The sequence below is a fragment of the Loxodonta africana genome, chromosome 9, assembly GCF_030014295.1.
Source record: "Loxodonta africana isolate mLoxAfr1 chromosome 9, mLoxAfr1.hap2, whole genome shotgun sequence".
Lineage (NCBI taxonomy): Eukaryota > Metazoa > Chordata > Mammalia > Proboscidea > Elephantidae > Loxodonta > Loxodonta africana.
In genome coordinates this window covers 47,678,833-47,704,967 of record NC_087350.1, presented here as the reverse complement: position 1 = coordinate 47,704,967, position 26,135 = coordinate 47,678,833, and the positions used below count along the sequence as shown (strand labels likewise).

General features: G+C 49.5%; 2 protein-coding genes and 1 pseudogene across 2 annotated transcripts; 2 read left to right on the top strand and 1 right to left on the bottom strand.

The window, feature by feature from the left end:
- The first annotated feature begins 4,534 nt into the window (after window positions 1–4,534).
- LOC111749863 (RWD domain-containing protein 1-like) lies at window positions 4,535–8,365 on the top strand (annotated as a pseudogene).
- Window positions 8,366–17,934: 9,569 nt separating this feature from the next.
- On the top strand, window positions 17,935–23,425 carry CFAP157 (cilia and flagella associated protein 157). Its single transcript, XM_023545305.2, has 8 exons — window positions 17,935–18,344; window positions 19,852–20,123; window positions 20,700–20,853; window positions 21,306–21,573; window positions 21,974–22,104; window positions 22,313–22,463; window positions 22,801–22,970; window positions 23,164–23,425. Exons 1-8 carry the CDS (start codon window positions 18,178–18,180, stop codon window positions 23,423–23,425), a joined length of 1,575 nt encoding a protein of 524 aa, XP_023401073.1. The 5' UTR covers window positions 17,935–18,177.
- On the bottom strand, window positions 21,109–26,011 carry PTRH1 (peptidyl-tRNA hydrolase 1 homolog). Its single transcript, XM_064291396.1, has 5 exons — window positions 25,291–26,011; window positions 24,695–24,914; window positions 24,374–24,473; window positions 24,166–24,211; window positions 21,109–24,058 (listed from the first exon to the last, which is right to left on the bottom strand). The coding sequence occupies exons 1-5, from the start codon at window positions 25,396–25,398 to the stop codon at window positions 23,873–23,875; spliced, it is 660 nt and encodes a 219-aa protein (XP_064147466.1). The 5' UTR covers window positions 25,399–26,011; the 3' UTR covers window positions 21,109–23,872.
- Window positions 26,012–26,135: the final 124 nt, after the last annotated feature.

Sequence of the window (26,135 nt, the reverse complement as noted above, 5' to 3'; positions counted from 1 at the left end):
ATACTTAGGAATAAATCTTACCAAAAATGTAAAAGACCTATACAGAGAAAACTACAAAGTACTACTGCAAGAAACTAAAAGGGACCTAACTAAGTGGAAAAACATACCTTGCTCATGGATAGGAAGACTTAACATAGTAAAAATGTCTATTCTATCAAAAGCCATCTATACATACAATGCACTTCCGATCCAAATTCCAATGACATTTTTTAATGTGATGGAGAAACAAATCACCAACTTCATATGGAAGGGAAAGAAGCCCTGGATAAGTAAAGCATTTCTGAAAAAGAAGAAGAAAGTGGGAGGCCTCACTCTACCTGATCTTAGAACATATTATACAGCCACAGTAGTCAAAACAGCCTGGTACTGGTACGACAGGCACATAGACCAATGGAACAGAATTGAGAACCCAGATATAAATCCATCCACATATGAGCAGCTGATATTTGACAAAGGCCCAGTGTCAGTTAATTGGGGAAAAGACAGTCTTTTTAACAAATGGTGCTGGCATAACTGGATATCCATTTGCAAAAAAATGAAACAGGACCCATACCTCACACCATGCACAAAAACTAACTCCAAGTGGATCAAAGACCTGAACATAAAGACTAAAACGATAAAGATCATGGAAGAAAAAATAGGGACAACGTTAGGAGTCCTAATACAAGGCATAAACAGAATATAAAACATTACCAAAAATGACAAAGAGAAGCCAGATAACTGGGAGCTCCTAAAAATCAAACACCTATGCTCATCTAAAGACTTCACCAAAAGAATAAAAAGACCACCTACAGATTGGGAAAAAATTTTCAGCTGTGACATCTCTGACCAGCGCCTGATCTGTAAAATCTATACGATTCTGTTAAAACTCAACCACAAAAAGACAAACAACCCAATCAAAAAGTGGGCAAAGGATATGAACACTCACTTCACTAAAGAAGATATTCAGGCAGCTAACACGAGAAAATGCTCTCGATCATTAGCCATTAGAGAAATGCAAATTAAAACTACAATGAGATTCCATCTCACTCCAACAAGGCTGGCATTAATCCAAAAAACACAAAATAATAAATGTTAGAGAGGCTGCGGAGAGATTTAAACACTTACACACTGCTGGTGGGAATGTAAAATGGTACAACCACTTTGGAAATCTATCTGGCGTTTTCTTAAAAAGTTAGAAATAGAACTACCATAAAACCCAGAAATCCCACTCCTCGGAATATACCCTAGAGAAATAAGAGCCTTTACACGAACAGATATATGCACATCCATGTTTATTGCAGCACTGTTTACAGTAGCAAAAAGCTGGAAGCAACCAAGGTGTCCATCAATGGATGAATGGTTAAATAAATTATGGTATAGTCACACAATGGAATACTACGCATCGATAAAGAACAGTGACGAATCTGTGAAACATTTCATAACATGGAGGAACCTGGAAGGCATTATGCTCAGTGAAATTAGTCAGATGCAAAAGGACAAATATTGTATAAGACCACTATTACAAGATCTTGAGAAATAGTATAAACTGAGAAGAACACATTCTTTTGTGGTTACAAGAGGGGGGAGGGAGGGAGGGTGGGAGAGGGTTATTTACTGATTAGATAGTAGATAAGAACTACTTTAGGTGAAGGGAAGGACAATACTCAATACAGGGAAGGTCAGCTCAACTGAACTGGACCAAAAGCAAAGAAGTTTCCAGGATAAACTGAATGCTTCGAAGGTCAGTGGAGCAAGGGCGGGGGTTTGGGGACTAAGGCTTAAGGAGACTTCTAAGCCAATTGGCAAAATTAATTATATTAAGTAAACATTCTGCATCCTACTCTGAAGTGTGGCGTCTGGGGTCTTAAATGCTAACAAGCAGCCATCTAAGATGCATCAATTGGTCTCAAACCACCTGGATCAAAGGAGAATGAAGAACACCAAAGTCACACGATAACTATGAGCCCAAGAGACAGAAAGGGCCACATGAACCAGAGACTTACATCATCCTGAGACCAGAAGAACTAGATGGTGCCCGGCCACAACCGATGACTGCCCTAACAGGGAGCACAACAGAGAACCCCTGAGGGAGCAGGACAACAGTGGGATGCAGACCCCAAATTCCCGTAAAAAGACCAGACTTAATGGTCTGACTGAGACTAGAAGAATCCCGGCGGTCATGGTCCCCAAACCTTCTGTTGGCCCAGGACAGGAAACATTCCCGAAGACAACTCATCAGACATGAAAGGGACTGGACAATGGGTTGGAGAGAGATGCTGATGAAGAGTGAGCTACTTGTATCAGGTGGACACTTGAGACTGTGTTGGCATCTCCTGTCTGGAGTGGAGACAGGAGGATAGAGAAGGTTAGGAACTGGCAAAATCGTCATGAAAGGAGAGACTCAAAGGAGGGAGTGGGCTGACTCATTGGGGGAGAGTAAGTGGGAGTATGGAGTAAGGTGTATATAAGCTTATATGTGACAGACTGACTTGATTTGTAAACTTTCACTTAAAGCACAACAAAAATTATTTTTAAAAAAAAAGGCCAAGAAACTTGAGTAGACATTCCTCCAAAGAAAATATAGAAATGGTAAATAAGAACATAAAAGATACTCAACATCGATAGCCATCAGGGAAATACCAATCAAAGCCACAATGAGATACCACTTCCCACCCGCTACTAAAAACCCACTAGGATGGCTATAATAAAAAAAGGCAGATAAGTGTGGGCAAGGATGTGAAGAAATTAGAACCCTTATACACTCCTGATGGGAATATAAAATGGTGCACGCACTTTGTAAAACAGTCTGGCAGTTCAGTTAAACATACCGTATGACCCAACAATTCCAATTCTAGATATTTACTTAAGAGAAATGAAAACATATGTCCACACAAAAACTTATACACGAATGTTCACAGCAGCATTATTCACAGTAGCCAAATGGGGTAAACAACCTAAGTCTCCATCAACAGATAAATAGATAAACAAATGGTGGTAAATACACGCAATGGAGTATTATTCAGTTATAAAAAAGAAATGAAGTTCTGATACGTTCTACAACATGAATGAACCTTGAACACTTCAGCAAATAGGCCAAATACAAAAAGACATATTGTATGATCCCACTTACTGAAATATCTAGAATTGGCAAATTCAGAGACAGTAGATTAGTGGTTCCCAGCAGTTGGAGGTGGGGGGAATGGGGATTGATTGCTTAATGTTTATAGACTTTCTGATTGGGGCAATGAAAAGCTTTGGAAGTAAATAGTGATGATGGTCTCAAGACATCGTGATTATGATTGTCTTTGTCCAGTTGCCATCAACTCAATTCCAACTGCTGACAACCCACGTGTGTCAGAGTAGAACTGTGCTCCGTAGGGTTTTCAGTGGCTGATTTTTCAGAAGTAGACCTCCAGGCCTCTCTTCTTAGGTGCCTCTGGGTGGACTCAAACCTCCAACCTTTTCACCAGCAGCAGAGTGTTTAAGCATGTGCACCACCCAGATACTCCTGTGATTGTAATTAGTGCCAGTGAATTGTTTGCACTTAAAAATGGTTAAAATGACAAAATTTACGCTCTGTGTGTTTTACCACAATAATAATAATAAAAAGCTTCATGGAGGAAACAGAATTTGGAACAGGCCTTGAAGGGTGAGAGGATTAAAATAGCGACAGGGAGAGAAGCGGGCATCTCTGGGGGGGGGTCGCTGTTAACCTCCAGCGTTGCTTGAGCAAATGACACTGTTGGCTGATGGGAAGTGTCTGGGGCAAACTACGTGGGTGGACAGTTGTCAACACAGAAGTGCAGACCAGCAGGTGCTTCCCTTTTGGACCTAACAGTGGTGAGCAGGTTGAATCACCTCGTGGTGAGCAGGGGCTGCCTCAGTGAAGTGAAAGTGCCCAGGATGCTCGTTCTGTTTGTCATTAAAATCCCCTGCCCAGGAGGAATGGTCTTCCAGTTACTTGAAGCTTATTTTGTAAGCCAAGGTCCACTGAGACCACAGCTGAAAGAGCCCTGGTGGTGTGATCTTATCGGTGCTGAAAGGAATAGTGGTATTGTGACTGTGGTCAAATTGTAACCCCTGGGTGTGAGAATATTCTCAGCCTACTAGGGGAGGCACTAGACTGTATGTTTCCACATGGAAATACGGGGGACAGAAAGCTGAAAACATTTCTCCCCAACACTGAAAATACCACTTCTGTGTTCAAGGGGCTTGTTTAGCTGGTTTATCTTCAGAATCTCGAGTAGCCTGGCCCTATCACTCTAGAGCCAAATTATTATGATTTTTAAGCCATATTTTTAAACAACACCAAATCGTGGAACAAAAACTGAAGAAACCCTTTGCAGAGCTGAAAGCAGCTAGAGGGTAGATCCGGATTGTGGGAGGTTCCAAAATAGCCACTGTACATTGCTGCTCCTCCCCCTTCTCTGTTGTGTTGTGACTTGTTTTGACCAATGGAATGTGATGAAAGTGACATGGTGCCACTTCCAGGCTTGGGCTTCAATAGGCCTTATAGCTTCTGCTCTTGTGCTCTTGGGACCCTAAGACGGCCATGTGGACAGTCGACTGGGCGAAGACAGGCAGTCCCCTCCATTGCCCCAACCGACAACCAGCTACACCAGACATGTGAGTGAGGCACTTTGGGACAAGTTGGGCCCAGCTGGCCCACCAACTGACTGCAGATACAGGGGTGACCCCACTTGAGATCACACGAGCCTGGCCCAGATCAGAACTCTCCAGTGAATTATGAGCTAAACAAATGGCGGATGTCTTAAACCACTAAGTTTGGGGATGGTTTGTTACACAGCAAAAGTGACTGTTACAAGGATTTAATTTGCTGCTGTCTCCCAAGTCAAACTTTCTACCCTCCAGCTTTTGAGTGTGTGATATGCTTATTGACCTAGTGTGTGACTGGGCAAAGGATATTTCAGTAAGGAACTGAATATCCGTGTTTGACCTGACTATCAAGAACTCTCTGGCACATGCTGCCATCTCCCGTAAATTAGAATGTTCCAATTCAGTAGAAATAAAGAGGAAAAGAAAACAAAATGACCTGGCCCGCTCACTGAGGTCATTGAGCCAGATGAATATCCTGCCCTGAGTGGATGGTTGTAAACAATGCCTTCCTTCTCCATGGTGGGAAACTATTCTAATTTAGTTTTGTGTGTGTGTGTTTTAATTTTTATTGTGCTTTAAGTGAAAGTTTACAAATCAAGTCAGTCTCTCACACAAAAACTTGTATACACCTTGCTACATACTCTCAATTGCTCTCCCCCTAATGAGACAGCCCGCTCCCTCCCTCCGCTGTCTCTTTTCGTGTCCATTTTGCCAGCTTCTAACCCCCTATACCCTCTCATCTTCCCTCCAGGGAGGAGATGCCAACATAGTCTCAAGTGTCCACCTGATCCAAGAAGCTCACTCCTCACCAGCATCCCTCTCCAACCCGTTGTCCAGTCCAATCCCTGTCTAAAGAGTTGGCTTTGGGAATGGTTCCTGTCCTGGGCCAACAGAAGGTCTGGGGGCCATGACCACCAGTGTCCTTCTAGTCTCAGTCAGACCATTAACTCTGGTCTTTTTATAAGACTTTGGGGTCTGCATCCCACTGCTCTCCTGCTCCCTCAGGGGTTCTCTGTTGTGTTCTCTGCCAGGGCAGTCATCGGTTGTAGCCAGACACCATCTAGCTCTTCTGGTTTCAGATTGATGTAGTCTCTGGTTTATGTGGCCCTTTCTGCCTCTTGGGCTCGTAATTATATTGTGTCCTTCGTGTTCTTCATTCTCCTTTGATCCAGGTGTGTTGAGACAAATTGATGCATCTTAGATGGCTGCTTGCTAGTGTTTAAGATTTTGTGTGTACTTTTAAATTATTTAAAATTTCTTTTTCTTTTTTTGTTGTTGTTGAGGATATACACAGCAAAATATATACCAATTCAACATTTCTGCATGTGCAATTCAGTGACATTGATTACATTCTTTGAGTTTTGCAACCATTCTCACCCTCCTTTTCTGAGTTGTCCCTCCTCCATTAATATAAACTTCCTGTCCCCTAAAGTTCCTTCCCATCTCATCTTTCAAGTTGCTGTTGTCACTTTGATCCCATATGGATAGTTCTTAAAAGAGCATAATGGTCAAGGCAAATATTTTCTACTAGTTAAGGTAAACTATTGTTTGGTTTTAAGAAGACATCAGGGGGTGTTAGTTTGGTTTAGTGTTTAAAGACTATCTCAGGGCAGTAGTTTCAGGGGTTCATCTAGCTCCCCGAATTATTTTAAGAATGTTGGTGAGTCTGTGCTTTTCCAATTTAGGTAAAGTTGGTGGCCTATGTGTGCTCATTACCCATTACTACAGACTCTCTAATTACCATTGAAAGAGGTCTTTCTCCACCCCTTTTTTCTTGTTAGCAGATCCTGGTGTTGTTCAGACAAGCCACCTCCCTGCAAGATGTCTATAGTCCCTTCCAGCCATACCCACTGCCAGTGACTGTCTTGGGCACCAGCAGGGGCAATTTCCCAAATGTAGGAGCCCTGGTTGCACAGTGTTTAAGAGCTACTGCTGCTAACCAGAAGTTCGGCCGTTCAAATCCACCAGCCGTTCCTTGGAAACCCTTATGGGGCAGTTCTCCTCTGTCCTATAGGGTTGCTATGAGTTGGAATCGGCTCAGTGGAAACGTGTTTGGTGTTTTTGGTTTAGAGGCTTCTGGAAGTGCTCCTTGCTGATAAGAAGAAGGCCCCTCGCCTTCTCCAGGGCATAGCCCAGGCAGCCTGGGATGCCTGGTGCTGAGCAGGCATCTTGGACCGCCAGGAGAGCTGCCAGCACATGAAACGACCAAGGAATGGGTTCAAGAACCCAGCTCTTTGGTCACGCACTTGCACTGCTGAATCAGCCAAGTCTGGAGTTGTCCTTCAAGATCAACTGATTAAGTGTCCCACAGAAGCCGAAAAGTCTGAGAAATGCCTCGACAGATGGGGCACTCCCTAAGGAGGGCAGCTCTGGCCAAGGGCAGAGTTTCGGCTTTGCTAAGTGGAGGTTGGCCAGAGCTGCCACCAGAGCACGTTCTTCCTGGCCGGCCCCACGTTCATGTCCACCAGTGAGGAAGCCTTATTTAAGGGCGTGGGCCTGCAGACATCCGCAGGCCTGCCCAGGAGACAGTTTAAAAAAAAAAAAGTGTGTTAAATTAATATCGACACTTAGCAGGGTAAGGAAGAAAAAGGCCACCACTAATATCTGAAACAAAAAAAAAAAGCTGAATTTGGAGAAGCCCACGCGGGGCTGTGGCTCCACAGGCCGGGCTTGGCTTTGGGTCCCGGGCCTCCCAGCCAGGGACTCTGCACCTGCACCCACCCGGCCGCCCTCTGGGCTCAGCCGCAGTCCCGGCTGCAACGCGCCACCTTGGTGTCTGGGCGATCCATGGGCAGAGGCGAGGGTCATGAGGACAGATTCCAGCGAGGAGCAGCGCAACAAGCTGGAAACTCCGAAGTCCATCTAGCCCGACTCCTTCACAGTTAATTATCAGAAACTCCACCCCGCTTCACCATTACAGTGACATCTGAGGCTGGAGAAAATGATGCAACTGTCCAGACTACGCTCAGGTTTACATACAGTGAAAAATACCCAGATGACGCTCTCCTTTATGAAACATTCTCCCAGGAAAATCTAACAGATAGTGATGTCTAAGACATTTTAAAATTATTAGCATTACAGGCAGAAGGAAACCCTGGTATGGTGATGATCTTTAGTGACAGCTGTGCAAGAAAAGTTAAATAGATCAAATAAAAACTAGAAGAGAAGAAGAAAAGAAACAAAAAAGAAAAAGAAGCTGAAAAGCAACTGTTTCGTGGCACTCCTGTTACAATGGGGAATTTCTTAAGTTGGAAGGCCAAGTTTGAGGCAGAACTCTTGGAAATTAAAAAGAAACAAATGAAAGAAGATGAATAAGCAGGAAAAAACAAATTAAGTGGGAAACAGCTACTTGAAACAGATCATAACCTTGACACACCTGATACCCCGTTCTTGGAGGATGCTGGAAATAACGTGGAAGTAGATGAGTCTTTGTTCCAGGAACCAGATGGCTTGGACCCTGGTGGTGTGGTGGTTAAGTGCTACGCCTGCTAACCAAAAGGTCAGCAGTTCGGATCCACCAGGAACTCCTTGGAAACTCTGTGGGGCCATTCTACTCTGTCCTGTAGGGTCGCCATGAGTTGGAATCCACTCCATGGCAATGGGTTTTGAGTTTTGGAGAATGCTGGAAATAACGTGGAAGTAGGTGAGTCGTTGTTCCAGGAACCGGATGACTTGGAGCTGGAGGATGTTGAGGAAGACCCACATTACAGTCCTGCTGACCCAGAGAGTGACTCAGCCGACTAATGGGCTGTCCCCATCTGCAGAGAGGCGTGACTGCCACCGCATCTGTGGCTATGCTCAGAGCGTTTTGATTTCCTTCCTTTTTTTCTAAGAAAAAATAATTTCCAGTAGCATGTGCTTCTGATAACTTTCATCCTTGAACTTAATAAACTGACCTTAAAAAAAAAAAGCTGAATTTGTTTCCTGCTGGGCCAGAGGTTGGAACTTGTAAGACACAGTTTCCCTGATAGGGTTTGAGGAAGGTGAAAACTGAGCTGGAATGTTTGGGGATTGGTTGCCTTTGGCTGCAGGGATGTGGTTAGTGCAGCGAGGCAGTTTCTGATTGGCTGACTTTCCGAAGTATGGTTGCTGAAATAATTAAAAATGATTACTCATTGATTAACCACATTTAGAACTGGTTCTGGTGGCTACTTGTTACCTTGGCCCCAGAGTAGTCTTTTCCTAAGAGGGTGGGCACTTTATATTCTCGGTATTCATTGCATAATGGTTATGAGCACAGGCTTTGGAGTTGAGCCTGGCTTTGACTTCCCCGTGTGACCTAGATGAGTTAGCCTTGCTTGTCCAGTTTTCACATCAGTATAATGGGGATGATGTAAGTGTCTCCCATATAGGACTTCTGTATGGATTAAATGTAGCAATCTATCTAGAACTCTTATGATATGATGCTTAAACACCAAACCCGTTGCCTTTGAGTCGATTCCAACTCATAGCAACTCTGCAGGACAAGAGTAGAACGGCCCCATAGGGTTTTCAAGAAGCAGCTCGTGGATTTGAACTGCCAGCCTTTTGGTTAGCAGCCGAGTTCTTAACCACTGCGCCAACAGGGCTCCGATTAAAACGCAATTTGGAAACTCTATTCGTGTTGCTGATCAGATAAAAGGCAAGCTCCTTCTCCAGCCTAGGAGACTTGTGTGGTCTGGCCTGGCTGCCTCTCTGAGCTGCAGCCTCCCTGGCCTTATGAAACCTGAGGTGTTTCCCCTGCCTCAGGGCCTTTGCACTCTCTCCCCACCTCCCACCCACCCCACAACGTGGTAACATCTCCTCCTTCATGCCTAGTGCCTCCATGAAGAGGTCCATGGTGGAAGCTGTTCTTGGCACTCCCCATGCTCCTGTAGCTCTTTATGCCTTCCCTTACTGACACCAAATCACAGGTTGTAATTCCGCCCTTTGTGTGTACATCTGATGAATGCCCCCCAGCACAAGGCTGCTCAACTGAAAAAGGGCAAAGGACCAAGGGCCTATTAGCTGAATAAAGAAACAGAATGAATGAATGGATTAATTATTGACTAGGCAAGTGTCAGAGTTTTAATAGTTTATTATTAGCAAAGAATGTCTGCCTTGCGCATTGTGCTCTTTTAAGAACTACTTATAGGGGATCAAGGAGCCCTGGTGGCACAGTGGTTAAGCACTCAGCTGTTAACCGAAAGGTTGGCATTTTGAATCCACCAGCTACTCCTTGGAAACCCTACGGGGCAGCTCTACTCTGTCCTGTGGGGTCACTATGAGTCAGAATCGACTTGACAGCAGTGGGTTTGGTTTTTGGGTTATATGGGATCAAATCGACAACAATTCAAAAGAGCAGATAGAAAATTTAGGAGACAGTGAGTTTATGTTAATGGAGGAGGAACAATTTGGAAAAAGACGGGGAGAATGGTCACACCACATGAAGAATGTGATCCATGTCACTGAATTGTCAATGTAGAAATTGGTGTATATGTGTATGGTCTGCTGTGTATGTTCTCAACAACAACAAAATTAAAAAAAAAAAAGAGTTCTGATACATTTTGGGGATGGCAAGCAATGTCACAAAACAATTTGTGTATAAATTTTTTAATGGAAAACTAATTTGTGCTGTAAATTTTCACCTAAAACACAATTTACAAAAAAAAAGTGTTGGGTGTTTTGAAGCTGGGCAGTTTTCTGCCCAGGAATCGGGAGTGTGTCAGCCCTCCTGGAAAAGCAGGCTGGGCTCTTTATCCCAGAACCGGTGAACCCTCCACTCCTTCCCCTTGTAAACTGCCCTATCTATTTTAGTTCTTCAAAAATTGGTTTACAGCTTTATTTAAATTGTCAAACCATCGTCATGATTATCATCACAGCAACCTTTTTTTTTTTTTAATTGTGCTTTAGGTGAAGATTTACAGAGAAAATTAGTTTCTCATTAAACAATTCAGACACATATTGTTTTGTGATATTGGTTGCCAACTCCACGATGTGTCAGCACTCTTGCCTTCTCAATCTCAGGTTCCCCATTTCCATTCATTCAGCTTTCCTGTCACCTCCTGCCTTCTCACCCTTACCCCTGGGCTGCTGTGCTCACTTAGTCTCATGTACATGATTGAGCTATGTGTGTTATTGTTTGTTTTATGGACCTGTCTAATCTTTGGCTGAAGGGTGAACCTCAGGAGCGACTTCAGTACTGAGTTAAAAGGGTATCAAGGAGCTGTACTCTCGGGGGTTTCTCCAGTCTCTGTCAGCCCAGCAAGTCTGGTCTGTTTTTGTGAGTTAGAATTTTGTTCTACATTTTTCTCCAGCTCTGTCCAGGACCCTCTGTTGTGACCCCTCCCCGTCAGAGCAGTCGGTGGTGGTTACCAGGCACCATCTGGTTGTGACCACAGCAACCATTGGTTGTAAACTCATCAGGTGCTAAGTGCTGGGCTTTTCACTTGGGCCCTTTACATGCTTTCTTTTCTTACAGGGTCCTCATAATCACCTGTGAACCAGCACTGTTAACACCCTTATTTTTCAGATGGAAAAATCTAGGCTCACAGAGGTGAAGCCACCTGCCCAAGGTTTCAGTGCTGGTAAGGGGTAGAGTGAAATTCAAGCCCAGTCCACATACTGCCTCCATTCTGTCTTTTTTTTTTTTTTTTAAAGAGCTTAATTGACATTTATTTTATATACCGTAAAATTCGCCCGTTTAAAGTGTGCAACTCATTATCTTTTAGTATATTTTTAGTTGTGCAACCATCACCACCATCTAATCTTAGAACATTTTCATCAACCCAAAAAGAAACCCTGTGCCCATTAGCTATCATTCCCCATTCCTTCTCCCAGCCAACCCTCCTCCCAGCATCTGGAAATCACTAATCTACTTTTTGTCTCTATAAATTTGCCTTTTCTGGACATTTCATACAAATGGAATCATACAATATATGGTTGATTTGTAACTGGCTTCTTTCACTTAGTATAATGTTTTCAAGGTTTATCCAAATTGTGAAATGTATCAATACTTCAACCCTTTTTATTGCCGAACAGTACTCTGTGGTATGGATATACCACATTGTGTTTATCCATTTATTAGTTGATGGATATGTGGGTTGTTTCCACTTTTTTCCTGTTGTGAACATTCATGTATGAGGTTTTGTATGGATATAAGTTTTCATTTCTCTTGGGTACATACCCAGCAGCAAGGGAGGATTCCAGTTTCTCCATATCCTTGCCAGCACTTGTTAATATCTGTCTTTTTGTTATTGCAGCCATTCTAGTTGGTGTCGAGTAGCATTTCACTGTAGTTTTAATTTGCATTTCTGTGATAAGTAAGGATGTTGAGCATCTTTTCATGTGCTTATTGGCCACCTGTATATCTTCTTTGGAGAAATGTCTATTCAGATCCTTTGCCCACTTTTTAATTGGATTTTTTTTTGGAATCCTTGTGGCACAGTGGTTAAGAGCTCAGTTGCTAATCAAAAGGTCACCAGTTCGAATCCACCAGCCACACCTTGGAAACCCTATGGGGCGGTTCTACTATGTCCTATAGAGCCACTAAGAGTCAACTTGATGGCAACAGGTTTTTATATATATATATATATATACCTCACTGGTTTTGCTTCTCTAAAATACCTAGCCTAAGACAACATCCCTTACCAGATGTATGATTTGCAACCATTTTATTCCATTTTGCAGGTTGTCTTGTTACTTTCTTGATGTCCTTTGATGCAAAAAAGTTTTTAATTTTGAAGTCCAATTTCTCCACTTCTACCAACAACCCAGTTTGCTCGGTTGCTTATTTAGTTACTTGGCTAAACAAATTCTGTGAAGCTAGTTCCCTCAGCGCTCTGATGTCTCAGCTGAGATTTTTTCCTCTACGGGTCGCTCCTGGCCACTAACTGATCAAAGGCTGCGGTTAAGCCCATTGTATTTACTGTCGGATTTTAGCCTTTACCATTGGTGTGTGTATGGCTTGGAGGTTGCTATCACAGTTCAGGTAATTCTTCAAGTGTTTTGTCCCACATTCAGCCAGGGACACCAAGCTTGGAGATCCCCTCTCTGATCCTTCCAGAAAGGGTCCAGCCCTGGGCATACACACACTCTCCCTGCCTCCCAGGGATGTCTGTGATATTATCTTAAAGCCTGAATGCCTAGGAGTCACCCCTGGGTCAGAGCAGTTTATTGTTCAGCATTTGCTCAGAGTGTTTCAGCCCCTGGTGCCAGTGAGGTCCCAGCTCTGTGTTGATGGGTCCGTGTGTGCCTTGGCAGTGCTTTCAAGCCAGCCCCTGTCCTGTTCCGATTGCTTCTGAGTGGGTGCAGCCTAGTGCATAGCCTACCTGACCTTCAGAGTTGACTACAATAATCCCAGGTGTGCTCCTCTTGGCTGTCTCTTTCCTTGGTTCTATTCAACATCTGCTGCTCTGCCATTCATTTCATGAAGCTACCAAAGACCCGTTGCCCTTGAGTGCATTCCGACTCATGGTGACATGAAAGGGCAGAGTAGAACTGCCCCGTAGGGTTTCCAAGGCTGTAAGAGCCACTGCGCCACCAGGGCTCCAAGTCTTTACGGAGGCTGACTCCCACATTTTTCTTCCACAGAGCAGCTGGTGAGTTCATACCAACCTTTAGGTTAGCAGCCAAATTCTAAACCACAGCGCCACCAGGACTCCAGCCTCCTCTTAATTGCTTTCCACCAAGATCTCCATTGTTTTTTGTTGTTGTTTGTTTTTATTTTTTTATTGTGCTTGATGTAAAAGTTTACAGCTCAATTTCTCACTCAAAAATTTGTACACATATTGTTTGTGACCTTGGTTGCAACCCCCACAATGTGAGAGCACGATCCTCCTTTCCACCCTGAGTTCCCTGTGTCCACTCATCCAGTTCCTGTCCCTTCCTGCCTTCTTGTCTTGCTTTTGGATAGGAGCTGCCCATATGGTCTCATATATTTGATTGAACTAAGAAGCACGTTCCTCACGTGCGTTATTGTTTGTTTTATAGGCCTGTCTAATCTTTGTCTGAAAAGTGGGCTTTGGGAGTGGTGTCAGTATTGAGTTAGCAGAGTGTCCGAGGGGCCATAGGCTGGGGAGGTCCTCCATTGTTTTTGACCATGCCCTTAGGCATGGAGTTTTCCAAACTTGGATCCAAATAAAGTCAGTCCCCGCAGATGGAGCTGTGGAGCTCTTTGTCCTCATGGCCTGCCCATCCCCGGGGCAGAATCCCTGTGCCACTGCACCAGAGCTGGGGCAGGACTTACTCTTCCTCGACTGACACCCACTCTACCAGTGGGCACTGGTGGGTGGCAGCCCCTGGTCTTCTTGGCTTGCCCCTCCCAGTGTGGCACCTCCCTAGTTTCTGCCCTAAGAGTGGGGGGCTGGGTGGGGCAAGGGAGACGGGTCATCTCTGCTGCACCTGCTGGGAATAGAGCTTCTGCAACATAGGGCTTGGAGGGTGGGGAGAGGGAGAAATGCCAGCACCTGCCCCTCCCGGGGTGAAACTGTAGCCCCAGACTGGGGGCTGGGAGGAGAAGGAACCCTGTCTTCTTGGCCACACCTGCCTAGAGTAGAACACCTCAGATAAAGCTTCTGTACCACAGAGGTGGAGCGGGGGTGGGTGAGGTTGCTCGGCGTAACACCAATGCTACTGACTCTCACTGTTCTTATGGAAATTTAGTAGATTTCTTAAAGGAATGTTTCTCCCTTTGCTGAACACCCTTAGGACAATTTTCAGAGACTCCAAATGATCATTTGTTTTATAATCTTCACCAGTTAAATTGTTGTTTTGCTGGGGAGAGGGTCCATGAAGCTCCTTATTTAGCCATTCCAGAAATCCCACGCCTTGCTATCTTATTCAGTCAGTTAACAGATGCTTACTGAGCACTTACTATGCGCCAACCTTCGTTTTAGGCTTTGGGGATGGACAAACGAGACAGATTGGGCCTTCATGAGTTTACAACAGTGGAGGACAGGTATCACACACTCACAGACACACACACACATATACTCTGAGTTAATCCCTGCCATGGCACGTGCTCTATAGGAGCCCTGGTTAAAGCACTTGGCCGCTAACCGAAAGGTCAGCAGTTTAAACCCACCAGCCACTCCACAGGAGAAAGATGTGGCAGTCTGCTCCTACAAACATTTACAGCCTTAGAAACCCTATGGGGCAGTTCTACTCTGTCCTATAGGGTCACTATGAGTTGGAATCGACTCAATGACAGTAAGTTTGGTTTTTGGTTTATGTAATGTGCTCTATAGAGGCCCGGCCTCCCTATCTCCATGGAGCCTAGGCTTCCTTCCCTCCAGGGCCTGATACTCTGTTACAGAGGCAGAAGAGCCCCGGCCCCACCGGCCACCGTAGGCTCATGCTGCACTCTGCTGAGCTGCAGGTGCTATGCCAGCTCCTCTCCAAAGACCCAGCTGCTGGAGGGGCCTCTGCACTTAGTGGTCCTGCAGCTGGTCCCTTAACTCCAGACCCGCCATCACCAGTCCCAAAAGGAAGACACAGAAGGCAGTTCAAGATGGCCTGAGGCCCCAAAATAGGGAGCTTTGGTGAGAATCCCCAAGCAAATCCCAGAAAAGGATATCCCTCCAACCTGTCCTCATCACAGGGAGACTGGTCTAGTAGCCCCATTGGTCACTAGTGCTATATGACTCAGCCACACTAATAAGTCTATCCCTGCCCTGTGGAGCAAGCCTGGTGCTCAGAAAGAGCAGAGTACAGGTCTCAGAGCTGACATCACCTGTAGGCTCCAGGCTGCCTTAGGGGGCTGCTGGCCACACTGCCCAATCGGGCTGGAAACTCAGAGCTACTCCCTGAGATGGGTAAAAGAAAGTAGAAGTTGGGGAAGAATGGGGAGGAAGAAAGGGCAGCTGGTGGACACCATGGGGAACCCTTGCTAAGACTCCTGTTGGAGAAGCTGCCCACAGGGGTGGTGAGAAGGCAGAGGAGTGGGGGGGGGGGTGGGTTCAAGAGTAACATTTCTTTGGGCTGGAGGGGCAGCCCCACTGTCAGCCCCTGGGTCTTGGTCACTGGGCCAGGCCTCTTTCCTCTAGGGCCTCAGTGTCACCGCTCAGCAGTCTTGGTAAGGCAGAGCTCACTGCACTGCCATGGGGCTCCACCAAAAAAAGGTTCATGCAAAGGCCGAAGCCAGTGCGCAAGTGTGGGTGCTTGTTCCCCTCTGCCAATCATGTTTCTGCCTTCCCAGGCTGCTCTAGTCTGCAGAGAACAGACACTCTGGGAAACAAAGAGATCTCTATAGGTGGGGGGTACAGAGGTATTGGAAATTCTAAAGGCTGCCCAACCCACAAAGCAGGCTGGAGCTTCACTTACTTGCTCTGCTAATGACAACATTGGCCACCACTTATTGAGCGCCTACTGGGCCATGCTATGAACTTTACAGACAAGGTCTCACTCAGTCCCTAGAACAGTCTTTGAGCGGTAGGTACTGTTACTCTCCCCACTTTAACCAGCTAAGAGGTTAGGCCACTGGCGCAAGGTCACACTGGCTATAAGAGACAGTACCCTAACTTGGGCCCCCTGTAACCAACCACTGCTCCAATCAGCCTCATTGGCCAATAGTAAACACCTACCCTCACCAACTCCCAAAGGCTCTCATCCCTCTGCTGCCACCCAAGGATCCTACCATTCACAAGATCTAGCCCCTAAAACAAGCTACATTTGCTGAGGTAGTGATGAGCTTCCCTTTCTCTATTCACCAGACTTTCAGGACAGAGCTATAGCCAAGCACTAGGACAATATGTTTGATGAGGACCTGGCCGCTGTCCCAGTGAGCACCTGGACTGGTGGTGGACAAGCATGCAAACAGGCAGCTGGCAGTGAGATGAGGGCTAAGAGAAAGAGCAGTGCAATTGATCCCTTTTGTGTGGCCTTTCTGGCCATGGTCTTCTAACCCAATCACTTGGGTGGGACTGTGCAGATAGGGTAATTGTGGCCCACCAAAAGGACTGGTCAGTTTTGCCATCCCGCTAGGCTTGAAATTAGCCACCCCAAAGGTGAGAGTGAGAGAGAGAGGATTCTACCACCACCAAGGAACAACAGCCAGGAGTGGAGAGCGCGTCCTTTGGACTGGGGATCCCTGTGATAAGAAGCTCCTGGAACCAGGAGACAGAGAGAGAGCTGTAACACTGAAGGCAGCAAGAAGTGACAGCAGAAACCCAGCAGCAGGAAACAGTGTGGTGGGCTTCCCAGCCCATGGAGAGAGAAAGCCAAGTGCCTCTGGGCAAAGGCCAAGGGCCAGGGAGAAGGCGTGCCTGCAAGCATGGCTGGGAAGAGGCTGTCCTGATGGAAGAACTGTATCCTGAGTGTTCCTGAGCCTGAATTGTAACTGTTAACTTCCCCAATAAACCCCATAATCATAAGTATTGTCTATGAGTTCTGTGTGGTCATTGCAATGAATTATCAAACCCAACAGAAAAGTAGAGAGTGCTGTGGGAGAGATGGTTGGTGCTGGAATTGGTAAAGACTACGGAGGGAGAAGGCATGTGTGACCTCCACCTCATAGGAATCAGCTTTGGGCTGTTGATCTTGATTCTTCCTCCCCCTTGTGAAGACAGAAGAGGTCAGACTCTGCCCTCCAGGCATTTTTACAGAGACGGAGGGGCAGAGCCTGGCTGGGGCACACAGCTGCCAACCTGGGCAGCTGGCCAGCAGGTATCTCCCACCTTCACCTCCCCCAGCCCCAGGCTGTTGCAACCCAGCCCAAAGCCACAGTACAGGCCTTGGTTTGCCCAGTGTCAGCACTGGGCAGATGCACCACCTGCACCAAGTTGTGTGAAAAAACCTGAACCAGCCACTGAATAGGGACGTGCTAGGTCCTGGGACCACAGCACAGAAGCCCCTGACACTAAATGTCTATTTCTTACCGTACTGCTCTCCCTACCCTCTGCTTTGGGCGAAGTGGACAGAATGATGGGGCTGCATCACCAATTGTGAGCCACATGGTCTGAGGCCTCAGGGGAGGCGCTCCTTGGCCCAGGGCCAGGTGACAGGCTTCTGGTCCTGGGTGGCTTGGGGAAGTCCCCACATCTCTCTGAGCCTCCATCTTCTGATCTGCCAAAGGGAATGGATAGTAATTTCTAGGGCCTAAAAAAAAAATTTTTTTTTTTTTTGATATTCCACAAGGAAGCCCTGGTAGTGCACTGGTTAAGCATTCCACTGCTAACCAAAAAGCCAGCAGTTTGAACCAACCAGCCACTCCCTGGGAGAAAGATATGGCAGTCTGCCTCCGCAAAGATTTACAGCCTTGGAAACCCTCTGAGACAGTTCTACTCTGTCCTACAGGGTCACTGTGAGTCAGAATCAACTCAAGGGTAGTAGGTTTGGGTGATTGATATTCCCCACATCTCTGATTTCCACTTGGGGGAAGAAGGGGTTATCTCAGAGCCCAAAAGAGTGCCCCCAAGAGTCTAGCAACCTGGTCTCAGACATGGTCAGTTGCCTGCCTTGGAGGGAGAGGCTGGTCACCAGTCCGCAGCTCAGCTAAGAAGAGGGCAGGGTCCCTTTAAACCCAGTCTCACTCCCTCAGCTTGTTACTATGTATGGAGTCAAGTGCCTTAGCAACCACCTAGCCTCTTAAAGAGCCCCTACAGGCAGTGGTTGCTACCAGCCATGGCTCCCAAAAAGAAGGCAAGCAAGGGGGGCAAGGAGCTCGAGATCAAGAAGAAGAAAGGGGGGAAGAAGGATCCCAACACAGCCAACATGGAACCGGTTTTCGACACGGAGACCCGGGAGTTCTACCACATCCAGATCCGAGACCTGGAAGACAGGCTGGCCCGGTGGGTGGGTGGGCAGGGAAGGGAAGCTAGTCCTGCTCTGGCAGTGCTAAGCCCTGGTGGGGGTCAGGAGCCCCCTCAGAGGTGGCCGTTGTGCAGCCTCAGCCAGGAGTCCCTAGGCCTGTGTTCTGACCTGGGCTCTGCCACTGACCTTCCATGTGATGCCCAGGACCCACTCTACCCCCAGCCTCAGTTTCCCCATAGGTAGCATTGGGAGGCTTTGAGATTTTGAGGGAAAATGGATTCCTCATCCCATTTCTGCTCCCAGAGTCCTCATAACAATCCCAGAAGAGGTCCTGAGGTCATCCCCGTTGCACAGGTAGGGGGACTGAGGCTCAGAGAGGGGAAATCACCCCCAGGAGGAGGAGGCTCCAGGACAGGAACACTGGCCTCTGTGACTCCCCCAGGTAGCCTGCTTCCTGAGTGAGCTAAGGCTGATCACACAGCGTCAGACCATGTCTGCACTCCACAAAGCAGCTCATTCATCTCCCTACTCCAGTGGTCTGTGTGCAGTAGCCATGCATGAATTATAAAACATCTTGCAAATAACTTCTATCAGTGATTCCACTGAAAACCAGTACATCGATTACATGATGCTCTTAAAAATTCTCAAGCTTCCCTCGAGTTGAGAGACCAGATGGAATGTATTTGAAGAATCGGCAGACAGTTACTGGGTGCATACTATCTGCCAAGCCCTCTGCTCCAAGAATACAGAGGTAGAGGAGATACCGTGTCTGCCAAGTGGAGAAAACACACACATCAGATCCCAGTGGCATAGGGCCAGTCTAGAGGAGTGCGTCCAAGAAAGGGCCAAAATGTGGCAACACCAGGGTTCATTCAATGGAAAAGGGTAAGGAAATGTCACAGCAGATGGGACCGCGGTTGCAAAGGCTTGGAAATGGGAAATGCTGAAGTGTTAGGGACTGGTGCAGGGCCAGCCCACTATGGCAGCTGGCACTGTGGTTAAGAGCCTCAGCTTTGGGGTCAGACTGACTTGGGTTCAAGTCCTTATTCTGCTACTTACTAACTAGGGGTTCCCTTCACCTCTCTGAGCCTCGGTTTCCTTTTTTGTAAAATGGGCATAAGCACCATAGTACCTACTTCCTTACCAGTTGTTGTGAGGATTCAGCAAATATACTGAGCACTTAGCATGTACCAGGTACCATCCTAGGTGTTAGGGACACAGCTGTGAACATAACAGACAAGGGCTCTGTCTTCGAGAGCTTGCTTTCTAGTGATGTAATGAACGTAAAGTTCTTAGCACAGCACCTGGCACACGGTGAGGACTTCATAAAGTGTTGACTCTTTCAGGGGGCATGGTTGTAGAAGAGGCTGGGTTCAGATGGGGAGGAGCCTCAAAGCTCCTTTACTAAGGAGAGAGGGGACGTGTGTGGGTGAGGAAAGTCCGGGAGAGTGGGCCCAGCTATACTGGACGCCTGGCTTGCCTGGCCCCACCCTGGGGATCACCCCCGTATCGCAGACCCCAGGACCCATGCACCGCCCACCCCAGGTACCAGCGGAAGTGGGATGAGCTGTCTGTGCAGGAGAAGCTGTTCCGCCAGGAGTTCGAACAGCTGGCCAACAACAAGAAGGAGATCGTGGCCTTCCTCAAGCGTACGCTCAACCAGCGGGTGGATGAGATCACCGACCTCAATGAGCAGCTCCAAAGCCTGCAGCTGGCCAAGGAGATGGAGAAGGATGCCTTCGAGGCCCAGCTAGCCCAGGTGCGCCACGAGTTCCAGGAGACCAAGGACCAGCTCACCACGGAGAACATCATCCTTGGTGAGGGGGCTCTGGTGGGCCAGCCTGTGGGTGGGCGCACACCACAATGCAGGAAATCGGGGCTCTGGCTCTTTGGGCTCAAATCCCAGCCTTACCACTATCTTTGTGACTTTGGGCAAGTACTTCTCCTCTCTGACCCTCAATTTTGAGTAACGACAGCTTGTGCTACTTCGCACACATTCTCTTCCTGAATTGTCCCGGCAATCCTGCGAGGCAAGAAATACTGTCACCCCGTATGCAGATGAGGAAACACCTCAAAAAGGTGAAGTGGGTCTTGCCCAAGGTCACCCAGCTGCAAAGGCTGTCGTGAGGCTCTCATGACGTCATGCGTTCCTGGCCCAGAGGTGTTCAAATGTTTTTTGTGAGAGGGGGCAGAGTGTGGAGGGAGACTTCTTGGAGGGGTAGAACCTGAATGAGGCTTCCTAAGATTAGTGGAGGGGGGTGTTCCAGATAACAGTGGGCAAAAGCATGGGGGCAGGACAGGGTTCCAGTCCCCTGGATCAGGAAACATAAGGACAGGAGGACTTGCAGGAAGTGGGGGGGGGGATCACTAGGCCTTGTACCCTGTGGTGCCAGGGGGAAAGCTGGCAGCCTTGGAGGAGTTCCGGCTGCAGAAAGAGGAGCTCACGGACAAGTTCACGACCCTGGAGGACCAGCTGCAGAAGCAGGAAAACAACTACAAGGACTATGTATACAACTTGGAGAAGAAGTCCGTGCTGGACAAGGACAGGTGGGCAGGCCAGGTGCTGGGCCAGCACCCTGTAGGGCCTTTATCACTGCAGCCAAGCACATCCCAGACCTCAGGCCTCAGATTCTAACTGGGGGGTGGGGGTGGGGGATTGGACTAGGTCACTAGCTCCCCAACCTAGCTGACTACTCCCCAGAATCCTGACTGGTAATTTTTGGAGGAATGGGAGAAAAATGAATAAGCTCCCCAGCCTCACACTGGCACTGGAGAGCCTCTGGACTTTGTCTTGCCACTTAGTGATTTAGATTATATTTAATAGGTAATTATACATTGATACGGTTTAAAATTCAAAAGGTACAAAAGGGTCTACAGTGAAACAATTCCTGCCCGTGGCCCCGCCCCCTCCTGTGGTCCTGCCCTCACAGGACATGAGGGGTGCCGGGGCCTGCGCCCACCCTGCCTGGTTCCCACTCACTCCTGCCCTTCCTGACCAGACTAAAGAAGGAGATCATCCAGCGCGTGAACGTGGTGGCCAATGAGTTCCGCAAGGTAGCCAGCAGTCAGATGTGGGAGACCACAAAGCGGGCCATCCAGGAGAACAGCACCATTTCCATACAGCTGTCCAAGCTGTCCCGGCACGGCATGCAGCTGCTGCAAGAGAACGAACAGCTCCAGGGCATCCAAGGCACCCTGTACAAACAGGTGGAGCTGCTGGAAGACACCCAGAAGGTCATGGCCAGGCAAAGCAGAGGTCACCAGAAGGTGCGCCCACCCAGCCCTTGTCACAGGGCGTATGGCACACAGAGGAGGGAACCCTAGGGGCCCTGCTCTACTGGGGGAAGGGAACAGCCTGGCAGGGTAGACCCCGGGCTGGAAAAATAATGGGGAGATGCAGCAGTGAGGGGAGGGTCCCCCCATGGGGGCTGCAGGATGCTGGGCCCAGCTCCGGTTTTTCTTCACTTGTTTTAGAGCCCCCACAACTTGTTAGAGTGAAGCCTATCCCTGGGAAGTTTGGGGCTCTGCCCAGCAGTGGTGCTGGGCCCCCCAGCTGGTTATTCCCTCTCCTGGGGCATTGGCTGGCCTCTGTCCAAACGGTCAAGGAACTCTGATGGTGTGAAGCTGGGGAGGCAAGGCTGGCTAAAGGCCCCTGTCGCCCCTGCAGATCATCTTCATGCTGACTGAGAAGTGTCGCCAGCAGCAACAGGGCACAGCAGAGGTGAGAAAGCTGCACCGACTGCTGGGTCACCTGGAGCAGAAGGTCCAGCAACTGCAGAAGGACAACCAGGCACTGAGGTGGGGCCCATGGCGGGGGGCGGGGGGGGCAGGACTGAGCTCAGTCCCTTGTTTGTCACATGATATGGGTCAGTGACATCCTCTTAAGAGAGGCCTCATCTGTCAGACAGGATGAGGCCTGGGGCTGGATGCTGGCTCCTCTGGGGCCAGAGAGATGGCAGGGCCCAAGGAGGCAGGAGGGCTGCTGACTGTCCCATCCTGGACCCAGGAGCCAGAAAGAGCAGCTGAACCTGCAAATGGAGCAGCAGCAGGCCAAGGTGCAGCAGCTGCAGCAGGAGCTGACCCAAGAGCAGAAGGTTCGGGCTAGCCTGGAGATGACCCTGAACCAGGCCACCTCCTTTCTACAGGACATTGTGCAGGTGAGCAGGAAGTGGTGAAAGCAAGAGGCTGGCCAGGGTCAGAAGCTGCTAAGAGAATAGCTTGGGAGCTGTTGGAGGAGGCTGGGCCGGGTCAGAGGCCCCCTCTTCCCCGGAGAGATCCCTGGCAAGCCCATCCTCTTCTGGTTCTGGAGGAGCCCTTCAGTGTTTCACAAGAGCTGGGTTTCTTCTCTGAGGGCCTCAAAGGCCTTGGGCCTCAGTCCTCCCATTTAAAGGATGGGTCTCACTTTTGAAAAAATGGGCACTGGGGTTGGGGTTTCCTACAGTGGGTGTTGGGGCCACTATGGGCCTGACCCCACGAGCTCACCCCTGCCGGCAGATGCACTCAGAAGAGCAGGAGAATGGGGACTTCGATGTGGTCTTCCAGCTGCAGCGTAAAGAGATGCTGCAGCAGCTGCTGGCCATGCTCAGCTCATCCATAGCCCTGAACCCACAGATGGCTGTGTATTCCCACTGGGAGGCCCATCTCCAAGGCCTACCCACGGAGAGGTGAGCAGGTGGCCATGTGTGGCCTCAGAGAAGATAGTCAGGGGGAGCATGGCAAAGGGAAGCAGCCATGGGACACATCCAGGGGCTGTCCCCAGCCAATCACGGGCCAGAAGCCTGGTTCTCCAAAAAGCTTCTGAGCCTCAGCCTCCTCATGTATGAAATGGAGGTGATGACGCCAGCCCCCTCCTCACAGCCTGCCCAGCACCCAACTACCCAAGATGGGGTCTCTGCTGCAGCAGCTGTCTGGCATCACCCCTTACCAGCCAGGGGACCTGGGCCTGGTGCCGCGCCGGACCCACATCCCGCCCAACCCTCAGGACCTCAGGCTGCTTTCACACACCAGCCGCGTAGGAACCCTCCAGGCATACAGCAACCCTGAGGTGAGGGTGCCAGGGGCCCCAGGTGCAGCCAGCCCTGAGCGTGAATCAGGACTCTGCCACACCGCAGCTGTGTGACCATGCGGATGTGGCTGGAATGCTCTGAACCTCCATCTCCCCATCTGTAAAATGGGCTGAAGAAAGGTGTGGCAAGGCCTCAATCAACTAAGGCATTTCCTCCCTTACAGGCAGAGTAAGGGTAGGCATCCCAGAGGAAGCCTCAGCTTCCAAGCCTGCATCTTTAATCTTACAGGTTCACTGCTTCGGTTATCCAAGAAGGCTCAAAAAATTCAGTCTTCCTGAAGTTTGCGTGCATCCTAAGTAGGATATTGAAAGAAGACTAACTCCTTACCCCAGAAATGGACCATTCTGGCCACAGTCCCCCCTTTATTCCATGGGCTGCCTGCAGCAACCCAGAGAAAAAGAGTTATATAAAGAGTGGATACTGCAGGTTGGCGTGGCAGCTCTGTGGACATGGGTGAGCATATGGGCATCGCAGTCAGGTTGGCAGCCATGTCCATGGCATCAGATGCCCAGCATGGGCCGCCCCTGGCTTCGCTCCCGGATGTGATCCAGGAGCAAGTCAGTGGCACGCTCCAGCAGTGGAGGCAGCAGCTCCTGCTCTGCTGGGGAGAAGCAGCCCAGCACGTGAGCCTGCACCTCGTCGGGGTGTGTTGGGCGTCCGATGCCCACCCTCAGCCGCGGCATTGCCTGTGGAGGAGACAGAAAGGCAGAGGGAGCTTTGGTGAACTCAGAGTGTTGGGGGGTCCATGGTGACACACCAGCCCCAGTGCAGGACAGAGTGGGGGCAGACTCACACTAGAGTTGAGGCAGCTAATGCAGGAACGGACTCCATTGTGGCCCCTTCAAGAGATATGGGAAGGGCAATTAGTACCTCCCTGGGGTCAGTGCCCTTCCACACCTCCCTGCCCCTATCTCTTGCCCAGACTGAGGTCAGCACCCCTACTGCCACACCAACTGTCAGGCCAGGGTCCCTACCCCACCCTGACTGTTTCAGGGCCTTACCTGGCACTGCCCCCCAACTTCAGAGCCAGTTTCCCCAGGGGCTTGTCCAGCTCATCATGCACCAGGTAGACCTCTTCAGCAGTCAGCCCGAACAGCTCCGCTTGGCAAAATGGAGACAGTGGCCTTGGTTACTTCAGGATCTGCCTATAGGGACCCGGTCCCCACTTTCGGCTCCCATAAAGTGGGGCCAGAATAGACCCACTTCACATATAAAGAAACTGAGGCCCCTACAAGTACCCAAAGCCATGTGGCACTTGCAGGTCAATAGGGAGGTCTGCTACAGCCCAGGGCCCCCTCTCTGGCCCCGGAGCCCTCACTCACCGGCTCGGGCCACGCTGCGTCCGTTGGCGTTCATAAGCCGCCGAGGCCGGAGGAGGACCACCTGGGCATCCCCGAGCGGAGCCAGTGCGAGGTCGGCGGCGCAGCGCCGGTCGCGCGCCCAGCTCTCAGCTACACCCAGCCGCCGTGCCAGCTGTCCCAGCACTGCTATGCCCACGCTGTGCCGCGTGCCGGGCAGTCCGGGGTTCCCCAGGCCGGCCACCTGCGGGCGGCACCGGGGGAACTGAGGACTGTCAACTCTCCCCACCGCCGATCTCACGGCGCCCGCTGAGACTCAAAGCAGAGGAGTGGAAACTGAGAGCAAGGGCCGGGGTGAGGAAGCGGCGCGAGGAGAGAGGCCCCAAACCCCCTGGAAACTCGAGAAGGCTGAGTGGAAACTGGTGCCCCGCAGGCCGGGCGGGCAGGGCGCTCTGTCTGATACAGGAGCAGAGTTTCTGAATAGTTTGAAGCCCGTAGGGGTACTGGACTCATTTTCCAGATTCAAAAACACAAAAAGTGAGCAAGGAATTTGCACCGGAGACAATGGCAAAACCGAAGCCCCAGGAGCTCCTACGTCACTGCCCCCCCACTCCACTCACCAGCCACCGTTTCCCCGGGGGTCGAGGTTCCAAAACCAACCAGCTCATGGCCCTATTCATCCACAGCCCAGGGCCCAAGAGGCCGGGCGGCGGCATGCTGCCGCCCATTCACTGCCTGGACCCCGCCCTCTGACGTCAGCCAACCTGCGGCCAATCGCGGCCACCACCTGTCCAGAGGCGGCCGCCAAAGCCCAATCCGGGGCGGGCTACGCGGCCGCCATGCTTCTGAGGGGCGGAAGTGGGTGGGCGGTGGCGTGTCTGGCCACCTCCGCGCATTCCGCGGCGCAACGTCACGGTGGCCGTTTAAGGTTTGTTGTGAGATTCGCAGAGCCCTCGTTTGACCTCCAGCGTAGGAGGTGGGAGCCTTGTTCTGGTTCCATTATGGTCCTGCCTCTCTGTGGAAACCGGACAAGTCCTTTTCCCCTCTGTAGGCCTCAGCCTTTCTAATAAAAGTTTTCTAATCTTCTTCCGGCTTAAACAGCTCTCGGATTCCCGGGGGCGCGGCCAGATAGGCGGAGCCTGTGGGCGTCTTGGAGATGGCACCTAGCAACATCAGAGGTGGGAGGAGCGCGAGGGGAGGGGGCCGCGAGGAAGCTGGCACAGCGCCCTGAGGTCCTGGAAGGGACACCCTGAGTTATGACTGACTCCAGCGAGGTGGGGGCTGAGAGAAAGCCATAGCAAGGAAAGAGGGCCAGGGTAGAAGAGACCCAGACTTGGGCCGCAGGGAAGGTTTTAAGTACAGGAGAGGCAGCGTCAGTGTGCAATTCAGGAAAGTCCCTGGCTGCGGTGCAGAGAATGGAGGAGTTGGGAAGTGAGACGACAGAGATGGCCAGAGCAGGCATCCT

Bases quoted from the DNA above. Each gene is read 5' to 3' on its own strand.
- CFAP157 (XM_023545305.2), top strand. From the start codon at position 18,178: ATGGCTCCCAAAAAGAAGGCAAGCAAGGGGGGCAAGGAGCTCGAGATC. The intron at 21,574-21,973 runs GTGCGCCCACCC...TCGCCCCTGCAG, and splicing joins AAAGCAGAGGTCACCAGAAG to ATCATCTTCATGCTGACTGA. The intron at 22,105-22,312 runs GTGGGGCCCATG...TCCTGGACCCAG, and splicing joins AAGGACAACCAGGCACTGAG to GAGCCAGAAAGAGCAGCTGA.
- PTRH1 (XM_064291396.1), bottom strand. From the start codon at position 25,398: ATGGGCGGCAGCATGCCGCCGCCCGGCCTCTTGGGCCCTGGGCTGTGG. The intron at 24,474-24,694 runs GTGAGTGAGGGC...CATTTTGCCAAG, and splicing joins ACGCAGCGTGGCCCGAGCCG to CGGAGCTGTTCGGGCTGACT. The intron at 24,212-24,373 runs GTAAGGCCCTGA...TATCTCTTGAAG, and splicing joins AAGTTGGGGGGCAGTGCCAG to GGGCCACAATGGAGTCCGTT.